General features: G+C 44.5%; 1 protein-coding gene across 8 annotated transcripts in view; it reads left to right on the top strand.

Moving 5' to 3' along the window:
• Window positions 1-25403, top strand: part of PRKCE (protein kinase C epsilon) — a 515280-nt gene that overhangs the window by 357240 nt on the left and 132637 nt on the right. For all 8 annotated transcript variants that reach the window (XM_032353625.1, XM_032353627.1, XM_032353629.1 and 5 more), the window contains 4 exons: window positions 7953-8095; window positions 10534-10630; window positions 13288-13484; window positions 16324-16497. In XM_032353625.1, coding sequence (XP_032209516.1) covers window positions 7953-8095; window positions 10534-10630; window positions 13288-13484; window positions 16324-16497 — 611 coding nt within the window. The remainder of the gene's footprint in view (window positions 1-7952; window positions 8096-10533; window positions 10631-13287; window positions 13485-16323; window positions 16498-25403) is intronic.

The raw sequence follows: 25403 nt of genomic DNA, 5'->3' as shown, positions 1-25403 counted from the left end.
ATCCATTTGAACACATCTTTGAGAATTTTTTATATATATTAAGAAAACTATATGGCTCTCCCAGGGAAGTGACAGAGTTTTTAAAAAATAGAAAGCAAAAATCTTTGAAGAAAAAAAAAATAGTGTTTTAAGAGTAAAAAAGTGAAGATGTCTCCCAAAACCATTTCTGTTTCTGCTGACTTGCCAGTTTAGGACAGACAGGTTTAGCATTTTAACAGCAGAGGGCGCCAGAGGCCAAATTATGTAGTTACATTGCCCTTGCTAAGAAATTGTTTACATTTTGGTTGCTTTGTTCTTGTCCTTACTGTCACCTCCTGAAGAGGCAAAAGAAAGCGTTCATGGGCCTGGTGGGCAGGGGCTGGTGAGGTAAGCTGAGCGTCAAAGGGTAGCTGCTGCTGTGGGGAGTGGGACTGGGAAGGTAGGGCAGAGTCCTGGAGTGCAGGATGGGCCTGAGGATTTCTAGACTTTGCTAGCAAAGATCCAGTGAACCAAGTCAGCACCGTGGCTAGGCTGTGGCTCAGCTTTCTGATATGTTTATATTGTCTGAGAAAGACTCCTCCTACCAGCACCCCTGCCCTGCCCCCTCATCTTTGGTTCTGTGGGCCTGAGCTCCATAGCTCAGCTTCAGCCTTCCAAGCCTGAGCTGGGGTGGGGGTCTGTGCTGGCCCTCCCTCCAGGCCAGTGACAGGCCAAGTGGGGCCAGAACAAGGTCCAGCCACTCTCCTTGGTTTCATTCAAAAAGTTTTGTCTGTCTGTGGTTTTTGTTGTTGTTGTTGTTGTGTGTTTTAATAGACTTGGACTTTTAGAGAAGTTTTAGGTTCAGAGCAAAATTGAGGGGAGGGTACAGAGGTTTCCCATCTCCCCCCACCCTCACACACAGTTTCCCCCACTCTCAGCATCCCCCACCGGACAGGTACGTTTATTACAATTCGCAGACTCACACTGACCATTATTGTCACTCAGTTTATTTTAGGATTCGCTCTTGAGGTTGTACATTCCATGAGTTTGGACCAGTATATGATGCCCTGTGTTCACCATTATGGTATCATACAGAATCATTTCACTGCCCGAAAAATCATCTGCGCTCTGCTGCTTCCCCCCAATCACTGGCAACTACTGAGCCTTTTACAGTCTCTGTAGTTTTTCTTTCCCACATGTCATGTGGTTGGAATCATACAATATGGAGGCTTTTCAGATTGGCTTCTTTAACTTGGCAATATGCATTTAAGGTCCCTCCACGTCTCTTCACAGTTCAGTAGATCATTTCTGTTTAGTGTTGAGTAAGATTCCATTGTCCAGATGTACCAGTTTATCCATTCACCTGCTGATGGTCAACCTGGTTGTTTCCAAGTTTTGGTGATTAGGCATAGAACTGCCGTAAACATCCATGTGCAGGTTTTCATGTGAACGTAAGTTTTCAGTTCATTTGGGTAAATTCCAGGAGTCTAAGGGCTAGATTATATGATAGGGTATGTTTAGTTTTGGAAGAAACTGCCAGACTGTCTTCCAAAGTGACTATACCATTTTGCATTCCTACTGGCAATGAATGAGAATTCCTGTTGCTTCCTACATACCTTCCCCAGCATTTGGTGTCAGTGTCTTGGATCTGGGCCATTCTTAGAAGCGTGTAGTGGTGTCTTCATTGTCGATTTAATTTGCTGCACTTCCCTCGTGACATATGATATTGGCATCTTCTCCTATCCCTGGTTGCCATCTGTATGTCTTTGCTGAGGTTTCTGCTCAGGTTTTTGCCCATTTTTATTTGGATGGTTCATTTTCTTATTGTTGAGTTTCAAGAATTCTTTGTGTATTTTGGTTAACAGTCTTTAATCAGATGTGTATTTTGCAAATATTTTCTCCCAGTCTATGGCTTATCTTATTCTCTTGATATTGTCTTTTGCAAACCAGAAGTCTTTAATTTTAATGAAATCCAGATATCAATTCTTTCTTTCACTGATCAGGCCTTTGGGGTTGTATTTTACAAGTCATCGCCATACCTAACATCATCTAGATTTTCTTCTACCTCCTAGGAGTTTCAGAGTTTTGAATTTCATTTTTAGGTCTGTGATCCATTCATTTTTGTGAAGGGTGTAAAATCTGTGTCTAGATTCATTTGTGTGTGTGTGGATGTCTAGGTGTTCCTGCACTGTTTGTTGAAAAAAACTTTCTTTGCTCCATTGTATTGCCTTTGCTCCTCTGTTAAAGAGGGGTCGTATTATTATGGGGATCTCTTTTTGGTTCTCTATTCTGTTCCACTGATCTGCTCCTCTACTCTTTCACTAATACACACTGTCTTAATCATTATACCTATAGAGTAGGTCTTGAAGTCAGGTAGTCTCAGTCCTCCAACTTTGCTCTTTACAATATTATGTTTGCTCTTCTGGGTCTTTGCCTCTCCATGTAAACTTTGGATTCCTTTTATCATTACCCACAAGATAACTTTATGGGATTTTGATTGAGAATGCCTTGAGAAGAGTGGACATCCTAACAACACCAAGACTTCCTACCCATGAATATGGAATATCTCTCCCTTCATTTAGTTCTTTTCTGATTTCTTCCATCACAGTTTTACTCACATAGACTTTGTACATATTTTGTTAGATTCACACCTAAGTATTTCAGGTTCTTAGGTGCTAATATAAATATCATCATATATTTAATTTCAAATTCCAGTTGTTCTTTAGTGGTCTACATGAACATGATTGAGCTTTGTATATTACCCTTATATTCTGCAACCTTGCTATAATCACTTACTGGTTTCAGATTTTTGTCAGTTCTTTGTTTTCCATATAGACAATTGTGTCATCTGTGAATAAAGGCAGTTTTATTTCCAATTGTTACACCTCTTATCTCCTTTTCTTGTCTTATTGCATAATCTAGTACTTCCAATAAAATATTGAGAAGGGGTAGCGGGAGGGGGGAGAGCCTTTCCTTGTACTTAAAACTAGACAGCTTCTAGTTTTTCATCGGTAAGCATAATATTAGTTGTAGATTTATTGTAGATGTTCTTTATTAAGTTGAAGTTCTTCTGTATTTTTTGGCTGCTGAAAGATTTGAGCATGAGTGGGTGTTGGATTTTGCCAAATGTGTTTTCTGCATCTATCTGTAGGTTTATGTAATTTTTCTTCTTTAGCCTGTTGATGTGAAGGATTACATTAATTGATTTTCAAATGTTGAACTTGTTTTACATACCTGAGATAGATCCTACTTGTTTTTGGTTTATATTTCTTTTTATGCTGTGTTGGATTCAATTTGCTGGTCTGTTGTTGAGGATTTTTATGTTTATATTCATGACAGATATTGAGCCATGGTTGTCTTTTCTTGTAATGTCCCTTCTGTTTTCATCTTTTAGAAGATATTATAGAGAATTGATATAATTTCTAATTTAAATATTTGGTAAAATTCACCAGTCAACCCATCTGGGCTTGGTGTTATCTGTGTTGGAAAGTTATTAATTATTGACTTGATTGCTTTAATACACATTGACCTTTTACATTATCTATTTCTTTTGTGAGTTTTGGTACATTGTGCCTTTCAAGAATGGTTTTCCTGTATCCTGCTAATTATGAGAAGTTGTGTTTTTATTTTCAATCAGTTGAAAATATTTTAAAATTTCTCTTAGGATTTCTTCTTTTACCCATGTGTTATTTAGCAGTGTGTTATTTAATTTCCAAGCATTTGAGGGTTTTCCAATTATGTTTTTAGTTTTGATTTCTAATTTAATTCCAGTGTGGTCTGAGAGCAGACTTTGTATGATTTTTTAAAAATTCTTTTACATTTGGTAAGGTTTGTCTTATGGCTCAGAATGTGGTCTGTCTTGGTAAGTATCGCATGTAAGCTTGAGAAGTATGTGTATTCTGCTGTCGTTGGATGAAGTAGTTGCTAGACATAGTAATCAACTTTATTCAGTTGACTGCTAATGCTATTGACTTCAACTATGCTTTTACTGATTTTCTGCCTTCTGGATCTGTTCATTTCTGATAGAGATGTGTTGATGTCTCTAAACATAACAGTGGATTCATCTGTTTCTCCTTGCAGTTCTGTTTTTGCCTCACATATTTTGATACTCTTCTGTTAGGTGCATGCACATTAAAGATTTAATGTCTTCTTTGAGAATTGACTTCATTTGCTATTCCTGATAACTTTCCTTGCTCTGAAATCTGCTCTGTCCATATTAATATAGCTACTCCTGCCTTCTTTTTATTAGTGTTAGGACAGTATATCTTTCTCCATGCCTTTGATCTCTATGTGTCTTATATTTAAAGTATGCTTCTTATAGATTAAATATAATTGGGTCCTGTTTTTTGATCCACTCTGACAATCTCTTTTAACTGGCATATAGTGGAACCTTGAACAACATGGGTTTGAACTGTGTGGGTCCACTTGTAAGTGGTTTTTTTTTTTTAAATGTACTATAAATGTATTTTCCTTATTTTCTTAGTAGCATTTTCTTCTCTCTAGCTTTGTTGAAAGTATACAGTACATATTACATACAAAGTATGTCTCATCAACTGTTTATGTTATCTGTAAGACATCCAGTCAGCAGAAGGTTATTAACAGTTAGCGGGAGTGGTTTTGAGGCAGTCAAATGTTATATTTGTATTTTCAACAGTGCAGAGGATCAACACCCCTATTTGCTGTCTTGTTCAAAGGTCAACTGTATTTAGACTGTCGACTTTTAAAGTGATTATTGATATAATAACTACCATTTTTGCTCCTGTTTTCCATTTGATGTCCTTGTTCTTTGTTCTTATTATTATTTTCCACTTTCTTCTGCTTTTTGTGTTTTCAGTTGAATATTTCATATGATTCCATTTTCTCTCCTTTTTTTTAACATATCAGTTACTTTTCTTTTTTTACTGATGTTTGTGGTTGCCCCAGAGTTTGTAGTACACATTTACAACAAATCCAAATCCACTTTCATATAACATTCTAATGCTCAATAATTAATGCAAATACATTATAACAACAAAATAATCATAATTTCTCCCTCCCATTCCTTGTATCAGTGCTGTCATTTCACTTATGCATAAGCATCCATATTTATATACATATAAGTACACATAATTGGATATATTAGTTGCAGTTATTTTGAGAAACTTATTTGTGAGATCAGTGAAGAAGGAAGATAAAAGTTTCATCTCCTGTAGTCTTTCTTTCTTTATGTAGATCTGAGTTTCTGACTGATAGTTTTCCTTCTCCCTGAAGAGTTTCTTTTTACTGTTAGTGAATTGTCTAAATTTTTATTTATCTAAGGGAAGTCTTTATTTCTCCCTCACCTTTTTTTTTTTTTTTAAGATTTTATTCAGAGAGAGAGATCACAAATAGGCAGAGAGGCAGGCAGGGTTGGGGGGTAAGTAGGCCCCCGGCTGAGCAGAAAGCCCGATGTGGGGCTTGATCCCAGCACCCTGAGACCATGACCCGAGCCGAAGACTGAGGCTTTAACCCACTGAGCCACCCAAGCGCCCCTCTCTCTCACTTTTGAAGAATAATTTCATAGGGTACAGAATTCTACGTTGGTGGGGGGGTTTTCTCAGTACTTTATATATTTCACTCTGTTATCTTCTTGTTTGACTGGTTTCTGGGGATGAGTCAGATGCAGTTCTTATCTTTGCTCCTCTGTAGGTCAGGTATAATTTCCTTCTGGCTTTTTTCAAGATTCCTTTCCTTTATCTTTGATTTTCTGAAGTTTGTATGTGACAGGCTTAGGTGAAGTTTGTTATTATGTTTTGTTTTTATCATATGTCCTGCTTGGTATTCTCCAACCTACCTGGATCTGTGGTTTGGTGTCTGACAGTAATTTGCAGATATTCTCAGTCATTTTTGTTTCAAATATTTCTTCTGTTTATCTCTGTTTTCTTCATCTGGTGTCTCCATTATACACATTATACCTTATATAGCCCCACAGTTCTTAGATAGTCTGTTTCTTTTATTTCATTTTTTTTTTTTTTTTTTTTTTATCTTTGCTTCTGTTTTGGGAGTTTCTTTTGGCCTATCCTCAAACTCAGAGATTATTTCCTCACGTGTGTCATTCTACCAGTGAGACAAGCCATGACATTCTTGTTTTCTCTTAGTGTTTTTGATCTCTAGAATTTCCTTTTGATTCTTTCTTAGAGTTTCCATCTCTCTGCTAACATTGCCCATTTTTTCTTACGTGGTATCTACTTTATTGATAAGAGCCCTTAGTATAGGAATTAAAACTGTTTTAAATTCCTGGTCTGAGGGGAGTCTAGGTGGCTGACTCAGTTGAGCATCTGACCCTTGGTTTTGGCTCAGGTCATGATCTCAGTATTATAAGATGGAGAGCTGGAGCCCCACATTGAGCTCAGTACAGAGCCTACCTGTCCCTGTCCCCCCTGCCCCTCTGCCCACTCTCTTTTTCTCTCTAAAATAAATAAAATCTTTAAACCAATAAAAATAATAAATAAATAAATTCCCACTCTGATAATTCCAACATTCTTGCCCTGCTGTGTGTTTGCTTTTTAGAATGCCTTTTAACATTTTCTAGATAGCTAGACATGCTGTGCTGGGTGAAAGGAACTATTTACTATGTAGTAAATAGGCCTTTAGTAATGCATTGGTGAGGGTATAGGTGAGGGGAAACATTCTCTAGTCCTATGATAAGATCTCAGTCTTTCCATGAACCTGTGCCTCTGAACTATGACCTTTCTAAGTGACTCACAAGGGACTTTTTCCTCCCCCCTGAGGTGGGGCAGGATGGCTGGTGTGGGCTAGAGTTGGATATTCTCTTCTACATGAAAGGCTATAAGGAGCTGGGGTGGGTATTTCCCTTCTCCCACATGGGACACTAAACAGGCTAGAGTAGGGTATTTTCCTCCCCTGAGGTAAAGTAGGATCTGATAAAAAGACAGTAGTTTAGGCTGTGGTAAAATAGTTCCTTCTAAAAGCAGGCCTTGTTGAGAGCAGAGTATTCTGGTTTATTTCAAAATGGTTCCTTTTCCCCTCCCCCTGGCAGAAGCATAAGGGAATTTTCTCTCCTGTGTTGGATGTCAAAGTCGGAGAAGCAAAACTAACACAGGTGTGGGAGGCCCCTATACTGGGTCTGCCCAGAGTTTGGACTCAGCCTTGTCCACTCTGAGACTCCAGCACTTGGCCAGCTTCAGATCCGCTCTCCCTGAGCCAACCCTGGTTCCCACAGGTGTTCTTGCTGGGGAGTTTCTGCCCAGCGAGTTGTGGTTCACAGTAGCTGCCCATCTGTCTCGTTCATGTAGGGGGCAGCAGTGTGCCCTGTAAGGTTACTCCTCTAGTAGATCTGAGAAGCACTTTTGATTTTTGTTAGGACCCAGCGACATTGTCTCAGCTCCTTACATGTTAGACTGGAAACCAGAAAAGTTGATGTCTTCACTCTTGATGTCCTACACCGACAACTAAATGATGTGGGCAAAAAAAGACTTTCAGGCACAGCTTTTGTTCCTTCAAATCTGGATATTAGATTTGAAAGGTGGCTTGGAGGTCACCTTGTTCAATGTCCCTTATGTTCAGATGAGCATCCCAGTAGGCTCAGCTGTGGGCACTGTCCTCCTGGTAATATTCCCACATTTTAGCAAAGTAGTAGAGCACACTGTATATATGCAACCCATTTGGGCTCAGAATCCAAATGAATGTTCTCCAAATAAACCGGTTAATTCTCATATGGTCCATGTTCTGATTCCTAGAAGGAACTAGAATGTGATATTTATCCATAAACAGTCTGTGTGGTGTTTTAGCTCTGTATGGTGTTTTGATGGATGTTGTTTTAGTTCTGTGTGATGAGATGACAGGTGATTTTTATTTTTCTCTTTTTGCCTTTTTGCTTTTTTCTAAATTCTATCAAATGAACATGTATTACTTTTACAATCAGGACAAAAAAAAAAAAAAAACAAAAACAAAAACAACAAGGTAACGTTTTAGGTCATGAACGTTGGAAGTCTCCTCTCCGTGTCTCCTTACAGTCTGCAAGATGAACGTTCACCGACGCTGTGAAACCAACGTGGCCCCCAACTGTGGGGTGGACGCCAGAGGAATTGCCAAAGTCCTGGCTGACCTAGGCGTCACTCCAGACAAAATCACCAACAGTGGCCAGAGGAGGAAAAAGGTAACTGGCTATTTGGAGGTGTTTCTGGAGCTCTTTGGAAGCCACCAACCCTGTGCTGGCTTCCTGAGAGCACCCCTTCTCCTCCCCGGAGTGAGGTTCCGAGATCCTTGGGTTTGAGACACAGCATGAGCTGCAAGGGAATGAAAAAAATGGTCAGGCAGGTGACATTAAAGTCTCCTTCAGTTCTAGAAGTGGAGGAAAAATGAAGCAAGTCTCAGGGGTTCTGTTCTTCTCCCTACTGACTCAACTCATCTTGGAGATGAGGACTTTGGAATTCCCTCTAGAAAAAGCACAACACTAGACGAGGAAGTAGGCTTATCTGGCTCCAGGACTGGCATGAAAGCAATGTCAGTGTTTGAACTTTGCCCCTAGGGTCATGGTAATGAGGATACAGGGATAAAGAGCTGGGACCACACTCTTTTCTAGGGAGCAGGCCAAGAAGATTTATGGTAGTGCTGTCCAAGGGATATTGTTAATGCCCCACCACATGAAACAGCTGGGCCTTTCTTTGGAGACCAAAGCCCCCTGTCTCTATCCATGTTACATTCTAATGTCAGTAGGAAGAGATCCATTTGCTGAGATGCTCTTTTGGTAAGTCAGGGCGCACAGATGTACACAGAGCTCAAGGCATCCATAGCATTTCTTTTGAAGGTCCTTCCTGGCCTTGGCTTCCAGCCCAGAAATTGTAAGTCTTTAAAAGAGTAAGTTATGAGAAAATCAGAACCATGTTTACTGGGCAAGAAATCCTGGTGGGGGTTGGGGCCAGGCAGTGATCCTCATTACCTATTATCAAGCATTCTCAAGCACTTACCAGAAAAGCAAGTCTGTTTCAGGGTGCATCTCAGAAGAGCCCTTTCCCTTGAATGGAGAGGTTTGGATTCTTTCCATCTTCTTAAACTCCTCCCTCTCTACCTGCCCAATAAGCAAAGCTGATTTGCAAAGGTTGGGAAAAAAGAACCCTCTTCTCCCTGGTCGCTTAGCTATGAGATTTTGTGCTTCTGGTGGCTCTTAGCTCTGTAAATCCCACGAGTGGAAATGGAGCTTCAGTTATTGACCCCAGACATCACAGTTGCAAGCAAAATGTCAGCACCCAAGAATGTTATGCCCCACCAAAGCGGCAGGTTAAGCAAACACCCTGTCATGACAATGTCGGACACACACATTTATGAGCTCTAGGGAGAGCCCTTCATGGGAGAGAATGACTTTTCTCCTTGCTAGAAGGAAATTGAGACAGAATTGTAATTAATTATCATGAAACATTTAAGAGAAAACACAATACACATCCGCTCTCTCCCCCACAATTTACACGGGCCATGATACCAATAACCAGGCATCGTCTGTCTGTCTGTCTTAGATTGGGGGGAACCTCGTGTTAAGAAGCCAACATGGAGAAATTCAGGAAGAGATGAGTTAAAGACCAGAGGATTCTGAAATTTTTATTGCTGGATCGCTTCTGGTGCAAAAGCTGGAAAAAGCCACGTGACCAAGTAGTAGCTCAGCTTCGTGTGAGAGGAAGGGAGAGAAGTGCCCTTGGTCAGAAGCTAAAAGGGCTTCTTGGCAAGAGCGTCAGGCTTGTCGGAGCGCTGCTTGTCTTCACGTTGGCCCTTGCAAGTGGTCCACTGTGCAGAGAGGACATGTGCAGCCGGCTAGGAGATCAAGGGTAAAACAGAGCAGAACTGCGTGTGACCGCTTAGTCCAAACCTCTGACTTTAATGGAACTTAACATGGTGTGTCAGCATCTCACTAGACTTCACTGGGGGGTGCTGTATTAAAATTTGCCAACCAATTTCAACACATCTAAAAATATGAAGCTCAGTAAATTTTTTTATTTATTTTTTTATATTTATATTTATAAATATATATAAATCTTATTTGTTTACTTATTTATTTATTTATTTATTTATTTATTTTTTATTTCTACTACAGACCAGAGCCTGTGGTCTGCCTGAGCAGAGTGCCCCACACAGTATCCACATGCAGAGGCCATTAGCTAAATATAGCTGAACAAGACGATGGATAAATGCCCAACAGGTGTTAGAGGCAAATGTCAAATTGCTTTAGGTGTAGTAACTTGTTTGGCTTGCATAGGCAAGGGAGGTTCTGATGGAAAGGGGACAGGTGTGCTTGGGTAGAATGAAATTCGAACAAATTGCAGCCTCTCTCTTTTTCAAGTTTTGATTTTGACTCCAGTTAGTTAACATACAGTGTAATATTAGATTCTGGTGTACAGTGGAGTGACCCAACACTTGAATACACGGCCCGGCACAGTCTCTTGTCTTCCCTTTCACTGTCAAATGAAACCTGAGTCTGCTTCCAGAATGTCAGTTCAGCAAGTGCTGCTGGGTGCCGGGCTCCCTACAGCACCTCTACGCCTCCGACCTCGGGGCAGCTCCCACCCTCCCTTCTCACGTCTCCCCTCTTTCTCTCCCTCCCTCTAGCTCATTGCTGGCGCTGAGTCCCCACAGCCCACTTCTGGAAGCTCACCGTCGGAGGAAGATCGATCCAAGTCAGCACCCACCTCCCCTTGTGACCAGGGTGAGGCCCTCAGATTGGCCCTGTTACCTCTGAGCCATGTCATTGGAAGGCCGGAGGAGCCTGAGGCCTCTCCACCCTTGTTCCACCCTTGTTAACTGGAATGGAGGCCCAGGAAGGCCTTCAGACACCCTCTCCCTACTGACTCTTTAGCTGGTCTTTCTCTCTGCAAGGCTGTCTTGAGGGACAGACACTTTGAACTGCTGTGCTTGCCTTAAGCACAGGTCCAGGCCAGGGTAAGAGAGAAAGAGCACGTGATATTCTAGCTCTTTCTTTGCCCTCACCTCCTTCCAGGGTGCCAGGTGTAGGAAGGTGCCCCGGGGCTGCTCCCAGACGTGACCTTCCACCCACCATGCCACTCAGCTGAGTGCTACTTCCCTCCATCCTGACTCTGATCATCACCCCTGAAACCTGAGAACAGGGCAAGAGTTGGGGGAGAGGCGTCATCTCCTCCTGTGGCCTATGGATGGGCAGGGACAGACACAGGAAGCTGGAGAACAGAGTAAGAGGAGGGAAGAAGGCAGCTCTCGGCCCAACCCCTTCCCAAAACTCAGGTTTCCTTCTTCCTCACATGAATATGCTTAACGATGTTGAAGTTTCTGAATGCTCTAGGCATCTCAGAATGCTGAGGGTTTCAAACTTTCCCTTCTGGGGTCCAGACGTCCCCAGAAAGGGATTCATGCTTCTGCAGAGCAAGAGTAATCATCATTGCGTGACAAGTGGGCCTTGATTTTCTGTAACCTCTTTGCGTTCATTATCTTAATCTTACGCTCACAACGGCTCAGGGATGCCTCATCCCTGTCCCTGTCCCCGTGTCACAGGCTGGGAAGTGAAGATCAGAGTCTTAAAACGTTCTGTGCAAAGGTCTGGAACTAAGTCTGTGGTAAGGGTGAGATCATTCCCCTCCTGGTTTCGGGACCCCCATCTCAGAATCTGTGCCATCAAACCCTCCCTGAGGGTCATTGCTGTGACCCACCTCAGATTAGCCAGGAGTGAACAAAACAGCTGCAGGGTGTGTGTGCCCTTCCTGACGCCACAGAGCAATGGGTCTGAGTCTCTCTTCTTGCTGCTCGGATTAGCCTCCTGCATCTTTACACTCCTCTTCATTCCAAAAAAGATTCCAGTGGTCAGCTGGGGCCTCCCAACTAGTAGATATTATCCTGCAGCCCATGTAGGTGTTTTTATGCGTCCTTTTGAGTGCTGAGACCTCCTTTGAGAGCTTCAAGGAGACAGCATTTCTGTCCCCCAGGACGAGCGAGGGGGAGCGTCATTTCTAGGCCTGGCTGCTCCCAGACCTGGCAGGTTGTAGTGCCTGTGCCTGTCTCTGCTCAGGACAGTGGTGTGGGCACCGATGGATGCAAAGACCCTCTTACCAAGACGTGGCATCGCCACAGGAAAGAGATAACACACAGTTTCTTTTCCTTCCGTTGTAATGACATTTTCTTCAAGCTTTGGAATCCCTAAACACCCAGGTTCTGTTTTCCAAAATCCGTTTCATAGTTTGCCTTGGAAACTGAGACCTTTAGCTGTTTGCTGAGACTAGAAGTTATACTTTGTAAGGAAAAAGTGCTAAGAAGTGGCTCATCTGGCAAGGCAGAGCCTGAGACTCGGGAGCCAGCTGTGCTCCCCTCCCCGCCCCCACCCCAGCAGATCTAAGAAAGATCCAGATTCCTTGCGCAAGCTATCATGGGCCTCCATCCTTGTGCAGGGAAGCTGAAGATCTCTTTCTGTCAAGCAACACCAGGTCTTCATGCCTCATTCTGATTCCCAGGTGTTAATAATCTGCATTCCCCTTCCATCTTCCCAGTTTTTCACAAGCATCTCTTAAAATCGGATTTTGCTTGTGGTGCCCAGTTCTGCACTGAGAGGTGTGTGTGTCTTGGTGAATGAACAGCTAACAATAAAGCTTGCTCAAACAGGAAAGGTCAAAGGGTCATCCAGTGTTATCACGGCAGGTTAGTTCAGGTCATGTGCTCCGCAGGGGCACAAGACTACCCCGTGGTTGTGAAATTGTACTGAGGAATCCCTGCCCCATCTGAGATAAATTCGTAACACGTCACTCTCGGACAGCAGTTCTTCAGGTAACGAGAAGCCCGTGGCTCATTTGGCTGAATACCCTTGTGGGAGATAGGCAGTAGAGTAAATGCACCAGTGAGGCCAAGTAAAGTCCTTTACAAGTCCGGGGCCTCCCAGTCCTAGCTTCTGGTATAGCTGGACCACCTGTGATTACTGTGATGACAATTCTCGATCAGTCATTGCTCTCATCTTCAGAGGGAGTCTAAAGGGAGACTGTTGTCTTTGAGACTCCGCAGGGTCCCAGAGAAGGCGGGGGTTCCTGCACTACACCTGGCATAACAGAACAGGCCACTGGCCAGAGGGGGCTTGTGGAGAGAGGGCCAGGTTTCTGCGTAATCTGAAAGTCTTGGCCGTGGGGAGCTGTGTCCTTGGCCTCTTCGCCTCCTTAGGCCCTGCTATGGGCTAGGTGCCCATGAAAGCATGGGGAGCAAGTGAAGGAACCCGTGGAGCTGCCATGCTGCATCTGCTGGCGGGCTGAGACCCTACGGTGGGAGGCCAGGGGAGTGTGGTCTGGGGCTCGCGGCCTGCTGGGAAGGGAGCCTGAGGTATGCACTAATGCAAGGTCTTGTCTCCCTTGGCCCTAGAAATAAAAGAACTTGAAAACAACATCCGGAAGGCCTTGTCTTTTGACAATCGAGGGGAGGAGCACCGGGCAGCAGGTGGTGCCGGCCAGCTGGCGAGCCCCGGCGAGAACGGCGAAGTGCGGCAGGGCCAGGCCAAGCGCCTGGGTCTGGAGGAGTTCACCTTCATCAAGGTGCTGGGCAAAGGCAGCTTTGGCAAGGTCTGTGGCATGTGCGCGTACACCCGCTGACTCTGCCCCGTGGCGTTGCCTCATCTGTCCGATCTAAGGAAGATGAGGCTGTGAACATTTCAGCCTGGTCTTGTTGCGTCTTCCTTCTTTCTTCCATGGAAACGGCCTGCGGCCAAGCAGGTGGGAGCCGGGGATCTGCTGCTGGTTAGCTGTAGGACTTCCAGCTAGTAGTCACCTAGCTTCTCCGGGACTCAGTTTTTCTCGTTTGTCGAATGGGGCCACAGGCATCAAGGGAGGTTGTGGGTAAGGGGGGGAAAAAAAAAAGGCACCTGGGAATATTTTAATTACTTTACTTGTCTTGGCGTTTCTATTACCGGCCAGGGTAGCACTGCATTTCTTCCCTCCTTCAGAGATCCATCTGAAATTTTGGCTTTAATTCAGGACCAAGACTTTGAAAATGAACTCTGGAATCCCTGCCCTCCGTGAACTTCGGGCTCAGAGCAACTCTGGGCATGTATTATTTTGAAAGTTAAATGCTATTTAACTGACTTTTCTGGCATTTACTAAAGGCTGTTTATCCTGTGTGTGTGGCAAGAGAATGAGAATAATCATCTCCTGGCTTGGATCTTGCCCTTGGTGCCGTTTTCCCTCTCCTGGCCCACACGGAGACAAGCCAAGCCGTGCAGGGTGTGTGTGCCGAGTGAAGCTTTTGGGGGAATCAGGCCCCGTTCTGATGGCTCAGTGACGTGGGGAGATAATCCTTGTGCATTTTAGAAGGAAGACAGGAGGACAGAGGGCCCAGGATACTGTGGCTAACACTTCAGCTGGAATCCCTGATCATTCCCTTGCGCTCTGCACAGATGGAGTCGCTGGAAGCTGCCTTTCCACACCCTGTTCTTGGGCCCAGGCCCGTGGGCCTGGCGGCTCCCGAGTCACGTGCCCTCACGTGTCCTGGGCTCTTGAAAGCAGCAGCCTACAGATCAGCCAGCGACCTGAGCTGCAGAGCCGCTCTGCTGAAGGGAATGGCTCTGGAAGCCTCCAGGGCGTGGGCCTTCCTTCCAGCCCCTCACCTGGCCCCATCTCCTCCTGACATCTCTGTAGTGGGAAGGTAACCAGAGGGGCGTACTTAAATGCAGATGCTGAAGCAATCACATTCTTCAGCGGCTGAGTCAATAAGAAACTGGCCCCAGTACCCTGGTCCAGGTGTAACTGGGTGATGTGGGTGGGTTTAATTTTGAACAAGAGTCAAGGGAAACAGGCAGGCTCAGAGTTTCCAGATCGCCATACTGTGTAGGCAGGATGTGAACTTGGATGACTGTGGACCATTTACGTTGTTTTTTTTGTTTTGTTTTGTTTTTTTATTTCACAGACATAGATCACAAGTCAGACAGAGATCACAAGTAGGCAGAGAGGCAGGAAGAGACGGGGGAAGCAGGCTCCCTGCTGAGCAGAGAGCCCGATGTGGGGCTCGATCCCAGGACCCTGGGATCATGACCTGAGCGGAAGGCAGAGGCTTTAACCCACTGAGCCACCCAGGCGCCCCCATTTAGGTTGTTTTTTAAGAAGAATCACAGGCAGCGTCTAAGCCAGCGTTAAAGATTTTGCGTTACGTGTGGAGATGAACATTCCTCAGGAAGCGCCCTGAATTCCTTCTTGAAGCTTTTGAGTTACCGCTCTTGAGCCTGGCAGCTCACCCTGGAATACTGGGCTTAGGAGATCGTTGTTTAAAAGGAGGAAGACTTTTCACATTGCGGAGAAATGAGTGCAGAAATATCAAATGATAGGAAAACCTGAAGCTCAGAGAACTGGGCATGTGCTCTCTGGAGAAGGAATCACATTCTAAGCATGAAGGCTACAGGACCACGAAGGCAGACCTGACAGATTTCGCTGCGTAAGGACAGGTGATCCTGTTTGCTGTCAAACAGAAGATCATCAAACAGGCTTAGACAAACCTTTGCAGAATGCCAAGTGTTAGTATCATTGTATACCAAACTTGCACAAATTCAAAAGCAAGTAGTATAAGATAATACATAGAACTAGACAGAGTTATCGTGAATATAAAACTGACAGTTCACACAAAAACAATTTAAGGAAAATTTTTTTTAAAAGTTCCATTGCAACTTAAAACAGTGTTGAGGTTATATTTCATACCCATTATATGAGCATAAATACTTTTTTTCCCCAAAAACACTTTTTAAGTGGAAGCCTCCAATGTGGGTACATTGCCATGAAACTAGAGCATCCCTCCATTCCCGGTGGCAGATTATTTTGTAAATCCTTTCTGAAACTCAAGAAATGTGCAAAATATTTAACCTCATAATCTACTTCTAAGAATGTCTAGCTTGAGGATATGGTCCAAAAAAAAAAAAAAGAAAGAAAGAAAGAAAAAAAATGGCATATAAAAACATGCTCAATCTGATTTATTCCTATAATACTAAATAATTAGGTTTTACTTAATTAAGGGTTAAGTAAATTGTAATATGTTTACTTCAGCTGAGTATAGGTAACCCTGATAATGATCGTGACAATGTGGATGATAAATCCTTATTAATGTGAGTTAAAAATATTATTTGTGCAGTGCTGTAATTGCATGTATGATGCATGTGCATATGAAGAATTATTTCATAGATGTGTGTTGAACCTTTTTCTTTGCATGGGCCCTATGCTAGAGATGAAACATCAATAAATGAATTATAGTAGCTCTATTAGGATGGGTAGTTTTTCTAAACATTTTTAATGTTATAGTGTTCAAAATGAAAGAAAAAAGAAGTTAGTTTTTAAAGCCTTTGGTATTGACTTTTGTTTTTACTTTTGATTCCATGTGTGTGTAGATTGATGGCAGTGGTTTTGCTTTTTGGGTCCCTTGCAGGTCATGTTGGCAGAGCTGAAAGGCAAGGATGAAGTATATGCAGTGAAGGTCTTAAAGAAGGATGTCATCCTCCAGGATGATGACGTGGACTGCACGATGACAGAGAAGAGGATTTTGGCGCTGGCACGGAAACACCCATACTTAACCCAACTCTATTGCTGCTTTCAGACCAAGGTATGACTAAGAAGAAAATGGTGGGCCACCATCTTGGCATAGTGCTGTATAATGAGATGGCATCTTGATGTCAGATTTTTAAAAAATCAATTGTAGACCCTCTACAGTATTTTCTCATAGGCCTTGTAAAGTGGAATGGATTTTACCCTTGAAGAGATCAGGGTGTGTTGAACAGCATCGTCTTTTTTTAAGAGCATGGAATTTTCCGTTCAAGGCTGTGCTTGTGGAGGGATGAGAGGGCAGAATTCAACAATTTTTTGCAGAGGTAACTGGACAAAGCTAGTGTTTGCTCCTTGGAAAAACCAACAGGCATAGTTAGTCCTTGATCTGCTCCTAATTTTCTATTACTAGGCCAATCACTTAAGTAAGTTCCCCATTGCCTTCAGGTCGAATGAAAAAGCGTGAAGGCCACCCTAACCACTTCTGACTTGTATAATGTCCTAGGAGGCAAAGGCTGTGGACAAATGCTTACAATGCCCAAGCAAAATAGGAACAGAAGGTGGAGTTTTAAATTTACTGTGTAGGAGCCTGGGAACCAGAAGGTGGCAGTAAAGAAACGAAAATAATCTGTTAACTGCCTTATGGAGTCTGACCTATGAGTATCGTAACTGATTTTTTTAACTTAGTAAAGAAAAGAAATGCCAACATTCTTCATGAAGCTCTTATTTTATTACCTCTTTCTGGGGAAAAAAGAAAGTTAAAGTCTTTGAGGATGACTTATAGGTCTGTAGCCCTTAGCTTCTTGAGAAGGCACAAGCAACTTTACCCAAAATTCTTCCCTGTGCCTTCCTAGAGCTTAGACAGTAAAGGGCGCCATCCTGGAGAGACGATCCCTTGCCCCTTGGCATACTCCCACCTCTACAGTCACTGCGATGACAGTCTTCCACTTTGAATTCAACAATTTTTCATTTGCTCATTTGGCAAATTTTTATTTTAATTATATTTGATTGAATTCTTCCCATGTGCCAGGTGTGGAGATACAGTGGTAAAGCAAGGCCCAGTCCCTGAGAGTCTCTTTGGTACACTGTTTCTCAAAGGGTATTTCTCTGAACCTTCATCCCTCTAGAAACTCTTCAAGCCTAAAGGACTCTATAGCCCATGGTTTAGGAAATTGCAGTCTGACTTCTTTTAGACTGTCTCAGCATACACTTGCTTATTAAAGTCCCTGAGGAGAATTACAATGGGACCAAAAAAAATTATCTTCATTTAATCTAGTATTTCCCAATTATTTGTTCTCAAGCTCCACCCATACCACTGCTTACTTCACACTGAGAAACAATGGTCTAATGGCATTTCTCCTAACTCTCTGATCGCTTAGGAGAATAAGGAACACCTTCTGAAAATCTGGAAATCCCTTTTCCAAACAAGCACAGGGCTCATCGGCAGTCCTTGTGTTGGACATGTTGTATATAATTCCCAATGTTTGTGGGTCTACGCATGTACGTGCACATATGCAGAGCCCAACATGAGAAAAACGGATCAATCATATGGTCCACGTTCTTTTCTCTACTTTTTGCACCAGTGAGAAAATCAGATTTCATAGGAGTAGAAGTCCTTTGCTCATAAGACACTGTGTTTTGGCCAAGATGGACTTGGCATCTGGTCTCTGGAACTCCCACTGCAGTGGGACCTTATCCTGATATCAGACTGATACTCTCTCTCCCTCTTGCCTGACCCAGAACAGTGTCTCTTCTGTGGGAGAACTTTCCCCTCTTGCCCTACCCCTAACTGGTAGTTGTCTCTTCCACTATCTGAGATAGTTTCCTGGGTAGGGAGCCACACTGATGTTTTTTCTTTGGACACATTGCCAAGAGGCCCTACGTCCTTGGGGAGCCACAGTGGAGGGTCAGCTTTCCTACACCTCTCGGTGAATGAATAAGGAAATGAGTATCTTCCGTGTCAGCAGTGTTCTCCTCTGTGTATTATAGAACATCAGTGCTAAGATTCCTCATTGCATGGAGGACAAATTGGTGTTGAGTAACACCGTGGATTTCCTTTATGGCAAAACAATAACCAAACTGACATGGAGATTAGGGTCTGGGTGGCTGGAGAGTGGGGCTGGGGAGAGAAGGGATTTTAGTAGTTCAGAGATCCACTAAGTCTTTTTCTCAGGCCGATATTAGATAGCCACAGGTATAGGAGCAACTCTGTCCCACCTCGGCCATGCCACCATTGTGTGGGAAAACACCGGCACACCCCACTTTATACAACAGATGTATGTTCATCTAACTTGTCAAAAGAGAATCCTATTTTAACCTCACCAAAGGACCTTAGCTTACTAATGAAAGCAGTCTTAGGAAAAATCCTTTTCTAAACCCCCACCTTCTAGAAAATGTGACTTTTCTTATGACAACCAGTAGTCATGGTTTAAAGAGTAGCTATTATTCATTCATTTGACTATGAGGTAGGTGCTGGCTCTGGGCTTATCAGCAAAAAGTGGAGGGGTTTGGTCCCTAAGTGCTGGGGAGTTTATATTCCTTCTGCAACCAACCAGCAGCAAAGAACATGGTGTGGGGTGTTCAAACAGAAGGCTCAGAGGAGGGGTGCTCTTGGGGTTTGGAGTAGGATGAGAGCTCAAGCCAGGCTTTGAGGAGGGGAGGACTGGGCCGCAGCGGGGCTGGGAGTGGCAACCAGGCTCATTCACCATAGCTCCTGTCCTGCTTTAGTTTCGCTTTTCCTGAAAAGAAAGGACGATTCCTCCGAGTTACCCTGAACCTGGTTTCAGTGAAGACTCTAATATACGATTAAGGAATGTGAGATCTGATTGCAATCCTATTAAGATTTCTTTCCGTCTTGTTTTATTCTGATACACAAAGCAGCAAGAACCTTAAGTCGAGTTTAATTATTTTTAGGTGAGCCTTTGTTTTTTGGTGTGTAGGAAGAAAGGGCCCCCACAGAAACAAGCTTTGGGAACTTCCTGATGGTCTGCACATCGCTTCAGGCCACGTGCTACACGGCTGGTGGCCTGACAGGACTTAGATATGTGCGAGGTGTGGGTGCTTGTCTGGTGTGGCGGCCCCTGGCGATGACTGTGTACATCTGTCCGTGCCAGTCATGATGTCAAGTCATGAATCAGGTCTGGTCCCCACGGCCCCAAGGTATGGTTCAAGGGTGTTGATTTGGCCTTTTCTGTGTCGTGCCTACTTGCCATTGGCTCGTGTACTCTGATCGTTCTCCAAGAGGCCTGGAAGGAAGGAGAGCAAATGACAACATCTGAACAAGAGCAGGGCAGGAGAGCAACAGTGGAGGGTGTTTGGGAGATGACAGTGAATTTCCTGCACCTGCGAGATCAGATGGTTGGTAGAGAGCAGAGGGGAAGACAGTCGACCCTCGGCCCACACAGGTTCGAACCGATCCAATTACACATGGGTTATTTTCGAGACAGTACAGGACTATAAACATATCTCCTCTGCTTCACAGTTTTCTTAGTGACATTTTCTTTCTTCTGGCTTACTATATCATAAGAATAGTACGTGAAACCTACAAAATGTGTTAATCACTTTATGTTCTCAGGAAGGCTTCTGTTCAAGAGCAGACTATTGGTAAAGTTTTGGGGGGAGTCAAAAGTTATATGGGGATTTTTGACTATGCAGGGCTTGGTGCCTCATCTGCCACATTTTTCAGGGGTCTACCGTGATGTGAACCTGCTTCACTGGGCCGGGCACCCTGCTAGGCTTTACAGGTTATGGGCTCGGTCAAAGTCAGGGCTTAGGGCGAGGAGCAACTTCAGGAACTGCCTTTTTAGGCTTCTCCCTTGCCCACAGAAAGCTGGGGACGGGAGAGCCGCTGAGTGATGGGCTTGTTTTTGCTTTTGTTTTTGTTTTTGTAGTTAAAGGAAATGAAATTCTCAAGCATTTTTAGATTTTGTGTATGATTCCCTGTTGTGAAATCATCACTTCCGACTGGATCCCATAAAACTTGTCTTGAGTAATTTCATGCATGATTTTTTCCTCTTTAAAAATATTAATCTCTACCTCATCATCCCCATCCCCCAGCGTTTGGCATTTCCCGCCAAGCCTGGGAAGCTCGCTTCTGGAGGGCTCTGCCTTTCTCAGCTGCTATAAAGGAAACAGAGGGCGAACTCCTGGAGAATCTCCTTTGGCCAGCCTCCCTCGCTGCCCTGGGGGAAACGCAGAATGGAAAAATCCTTAAAAAGCAACTGGAACCACTTTTCCAATGAGCTTTAATAATCTGTGTGAGTGTGGAGTGAGAACTACAGAGAAGGGGTGTTGACGGTGTAGGGAAAAATGACAGTTGCGAGGAACTCTGATGCTTACTTTGATCCTTAACTCTGCAACAGCAAACACAAAAGCAGAAAACGAAGTAAAAAATTTGGTCAATGATAGATTTTCTTTTTTTTTTGAAAGAGATGACTATGTCAGATTAGGTTGAAAAGAGCCAAGAAACCACTGAATGAAGCTGCCAGACGTGGAAGGTGCTGGAGGCATTTTGATTGGATCTGGTGTCTCACAAAAGTAGATTGACACGTTCGGCGCCACGAGTTGGTCTGTGGGTCAGACAGCCACCTGGAAATCAAGGTGCTATCAAATCCGACTAGCAGGGGGGACAAACTTCATGCTCTTGAGGAAGGATGGGCTGAGGCCTGTGGAGGGCTGGTGGGGATTGAGAGAGAGGGAGAGGGAGAGCGAGAGATATAGAGAGAGAGGGAGGGAGGGGGATAGAGAGAGTGAGTGTGTGTGTGTGTGTGTGTGTGTGTGAGAATGTGTGTGGTATTTGTTGGAGGGGGTTGGGGAAAGGTCGGTAGGACAAGCCCCAGCCAGTCAGAGGAGATAAGAATTTCCACAATCAAGCAAGGTTTCACAGAGAAAGACCTTCAGGTCTTGAAGCCCTAGGTTACTTTCTGCCTGATGAAACAAAAGGTTATAGAGTTAATTAACATTCACATGCCCCCAGGTCAGAGACATATGCCTGTCGGCTCTTTATCTGCGATGCTGCTGCCTCTTTGCCTCTACGGAAACCTTGCATTTGATAGGACAGGACAGTTGGTTTTAAAAATACCTTCGCTTTCGTCACCCCTTGCCCCTGTTCCTAAACATCTCGGTGAGGCAAGTATGGTCACCATCTTTTTCAGATGGGAAACTGAGGCCCAGCAAGGCCTTACACTGGACTGTACTAGAATTCAGATTGGAATGGAGATTTCCTGGTGGCCCTTGCTCACACATTATTCTGTCTGGGCTCCTTCCTGCTGTTCAGATCAACTACTGCAGCTAACCTCGTCTCAGAACCCCTCTCCCCGTCTCTGTTTGCTGACACACACAGGAGAAGGGGTCGGAAGATGATAGCTCTGTTTTACCTGGACTCAGTGAGATAGGCATTAAAAAAAAAAATGCCCCCCCCCCCAAGCTGGCAAGTGTAGCAGGATCCATTAGACCGTTTCTGGAAGTGTAAGAGAGAAGCGAGGAGAAATAGGACTCGGGCACAGGAATTACGGATCCTTCTCTACTTAATGGTGTGACATCCGGACAAACCCATTGTGTGTCAAAATATCCCATGTGTTCAAAATATCCCACGTTGAATACACCTAACCTACCAGACACAATGTCTTAGCCCTCCTGACCTTAACCGTGCTCTAGACACTCACATTAGCCAGCGGTGGGGCAGAGTCACCTAATACAAAGCCTCTCTCCCGGTAGACTGGTGACTGTCTCCAGTGACTGACTGAATTCTGTACTGAAGTGGGAAAACAGAATGGTTGTTTGGATCCGGAATTGGTTTTAAGTGCATGGGTTGTCGGTCCTCGTGGTCCTGTGGCTGAGTGGGGACTGGGCGGGGCTCAGTGCCATTGCCCAGTTCAGAAGAGGGTACTGCATATTGCTAGCCTGGGAAAAGGGCAACATTTGAAGTATAGTTTCCACTGACTGCATATTGCTTTCAGATCATTATAAAAAAATAATGATAATCCTAAATTGAACCATTGGAAGTCAGGGACCATCTGTAGGTCCAAAATGGGCTGCAGTAGGATGAGTTTCTCACCCTTGTCCACTCGGCCATCCCTTATTGAGCATCCACTGTGTGCATGCCGTGGGTGTCATCGGGCCATGCACCTGCCGAGGGAGCTTGTGGTGAACCAGGTAGTTGTTTCCCGACCTCATGGAACTTGAGGCCTCACTGGAACACTTTCATCATGCCACAGTGTGGAAGGAGCTGACCTGCATCTTCTACACAGAACTCACTGCTTTGTTTTCTCTGAGAAACTGCTATTCTTGGCTCTTAAAAAAATAATATTTAATTTTTTATCACAAAGAATTTTTGTCAATTGTAGAATAATTGGAAAATTCGCCAAAGAAAAGCCCGCAGAAAATAAGAATGATTATAATGACCAGTCGCATTTTGATGTATTTCGAGTTTAACAGTGCTTATCTGCTTCTACATCTGTATTTATAAGCTTGACGTCAGGCTCAACATGACGAACAGTTTCACCAGGGCATATGGTGTCACGGTTCCTGCTATCACTAAAGATCCATCAATCAAAAGATTTCTGAGGTTTCTACCCTATTTAAGGGCCTCTCGTGGAAAAACGCTGCGTTTGGAATGTGCCGTTGACCAGTCCACACGTGGCTTCATGTGGATATGATGTTAGCAATACCTGAGCCAGAAGGCGCTGCCCGGGGACAGCTCTCACTTCTCTGCACAGAACTGGCTCTTTACGCTTCTCTCTGTAATGTCAGCTTGAGTGCGAGCTGTAAGCTGTCTGCTTGCTGCTGATGTAGGGCAGAAAGGTTTTACAAAGCTTCGACATTCTGCACGTGCGCATGCATGTTTGTCTAGTAGCTACTGTGCATCACCAAGGAATGTACTTGTGCATTCTCATAAACTAGTTGCATATTCTTCTCTCTCCTTTTCTTAGAGTGGGAGAGGAGGGTACAGCAAAGGGAGAGCGAGATTCTTAAGCAGGACCCACACGCACTGGGGAGCCCAGAGAAGGGCTCGATCTCACGACCCCGAGATCATGACCTGAGTCAAAATCCAGAGTTGGACACTTAACCGACTGAGCCACCCAGGTGCCACTATTAGCATGGTCCTCTAAGCTGTAGGTCTCAAAGTCGGTTTTATGGAGGTGCTCTGTGTGCATGTGTGTATGTGTGCGAGCACGTGCATCTGGACTCCCAGATCCCGGGCATGCTGTGGCAAAATGGCCCTCACTCTCCTCCTCTCCTCTGTCGGGAGGAGCCCCACTTCTAACTGCCTCATACACAAGTAAGATATCGTTTGAAGAAAGAATCTCACCTAAAAACCCCACGGTTTAAAACCACTGTAAGTTCCAAGAGTCTGGAGGAAATCTTGCTGCTTTTTACCTACCCGTATGTAATCTGATGTATACAGACAGCAGCAGTGCCTGAGGCTTCCATTACAAATGTCCTTCCGTTGTTAAAATGGGCACATTCCTGAGATGTAGGTTGAGATGGACTTTTTGGAAGCAGATTTCTCTCTCATAGTCTCTGTGAGTGCTGTCTCTAAATTGGTTGGATGAGCGAGAGACCTGTTTGGAGAAAAGAGTGCCTTGAAGCATGTTCTGTACACCACTTTGGCTCACTGAGGAAGGCTTCCCACCAGAGAGAAAGATCAAGAGAGAAAGAGAAGTCGATGGAACTTGAGCAGGATATGACCCTGCTCCGACGATGAGAAAGTTGGTGACAAGGGCCTGCTCCGTGCCAGCAGGTGCCAGTGGCAGATGGCAGGGAGCACGACTCTTATGTTCAAGGAGAGGAGCTACAATAGACGCCTGTTAGCAACTAAGAGTAAAGACAGGAGGTGATGAGGAGGGGAGAGGCCTCCACTGCACGAGCACCTACTCCGTGGCCGGCCTCGTGCACGAACGAACTCACATAATAAATCTTACACAAGCTTCTTGGAGTGTAGTGCCGCCGCCATCTCTGTGGGCAGATGAGGAACAGGTTGGGGTGCTCAGCCACTCGGCCAGGCTCACACAACTAGCTAGGGGCCGGAGCTGGGACTCAGACCACCCTCACATGCTGTGGGTGAGAAGGGCCTCCGGGGAGGAGGATGGGTGGTGTGGGTGCCTTGTGGGGGAGTCTCTGGGTGGAGGGGGAGGAGCAGAGCCCAGGGAGCTGTAGGGAAGGGGGTGGTTTGCAGGCACAGACTCCCAGTGTAGGGAGAGCAATGACCGTGCTGGGCAGGAGGCCCCCAGCGGGAGGGCCTGAGAAAGGTCCGTTCTTGAGATCCCGGCTGCACTGTGGACTTCTTACAATGGTGGCGAGGAGTTTGGGCTTATTCTGGAGGGAAAGTTTTCCTTGGAGGTCTTATAGGAGGTGAGGATTCACAAGCACAGTGTGGCAGCTCCATGGGGCATGGGTGAAAGGGAGAAAGGGACAGCAGAGGTGCCAGAAAGAGGCTGTTTCCATAACCCCCATGCGTCCAGAGGCAGTAGGAGGTATCTTCTGAAGGCAGAACTGCCACAGGTCATTTGCTGTCCCCTGAGCATCTAAAAAGGCTGGCCCACTTGGGAAGAAAGCAGACGGCTCCATTTGATAAAGAAAATACGGATGGGGTAACCCTGGCCTGATGAGAAACACGGACTTAGATCACTACCCATTAGATTCAGTGACCAGCACCCTTCCCAGGTGTCCTTTGCTCACAGTCGATTGGGGATACAAGGATCAAATTTAAATAAAAAGTTTCATCTTAAAATCTGACACCAGAGGTCCAAGCCCTCAAACCCATTCTCTAAACAAAGCCAGTTTCCTTAGTCGTTGACGTCAGAACTCCTGCCTCCGTCCAACACCATCTGTTGGGTTTCAGGATTTACTTTTTTTTTTTTTTTAAGTGTGTCTATTTTTAGATTCATATTGAATTTTGTTAGTGGACTGATGTTGTTTTCCACACGGGGCGTTCTGAAGATGCCAATCTATTGAGATTACTCAGCT

Source organism: Mustela erminea, chromosome 7 (genome assembly GCF_009829155.1).
Source record: "Mustela erminea isolate mMusErm1 chromosome 7, mMusErm1.Pri, whole genome shotgun sequence".
Classification (NCBI taxonomy): Eukaryota; Metazoa; Chordata; class Mammalia; order Carnivora; family Mustelidae; genus Mustela; species Mustela erminea.
This window is presented reverse-complemented; position numbering and strand designations above follow the sequence as displayed.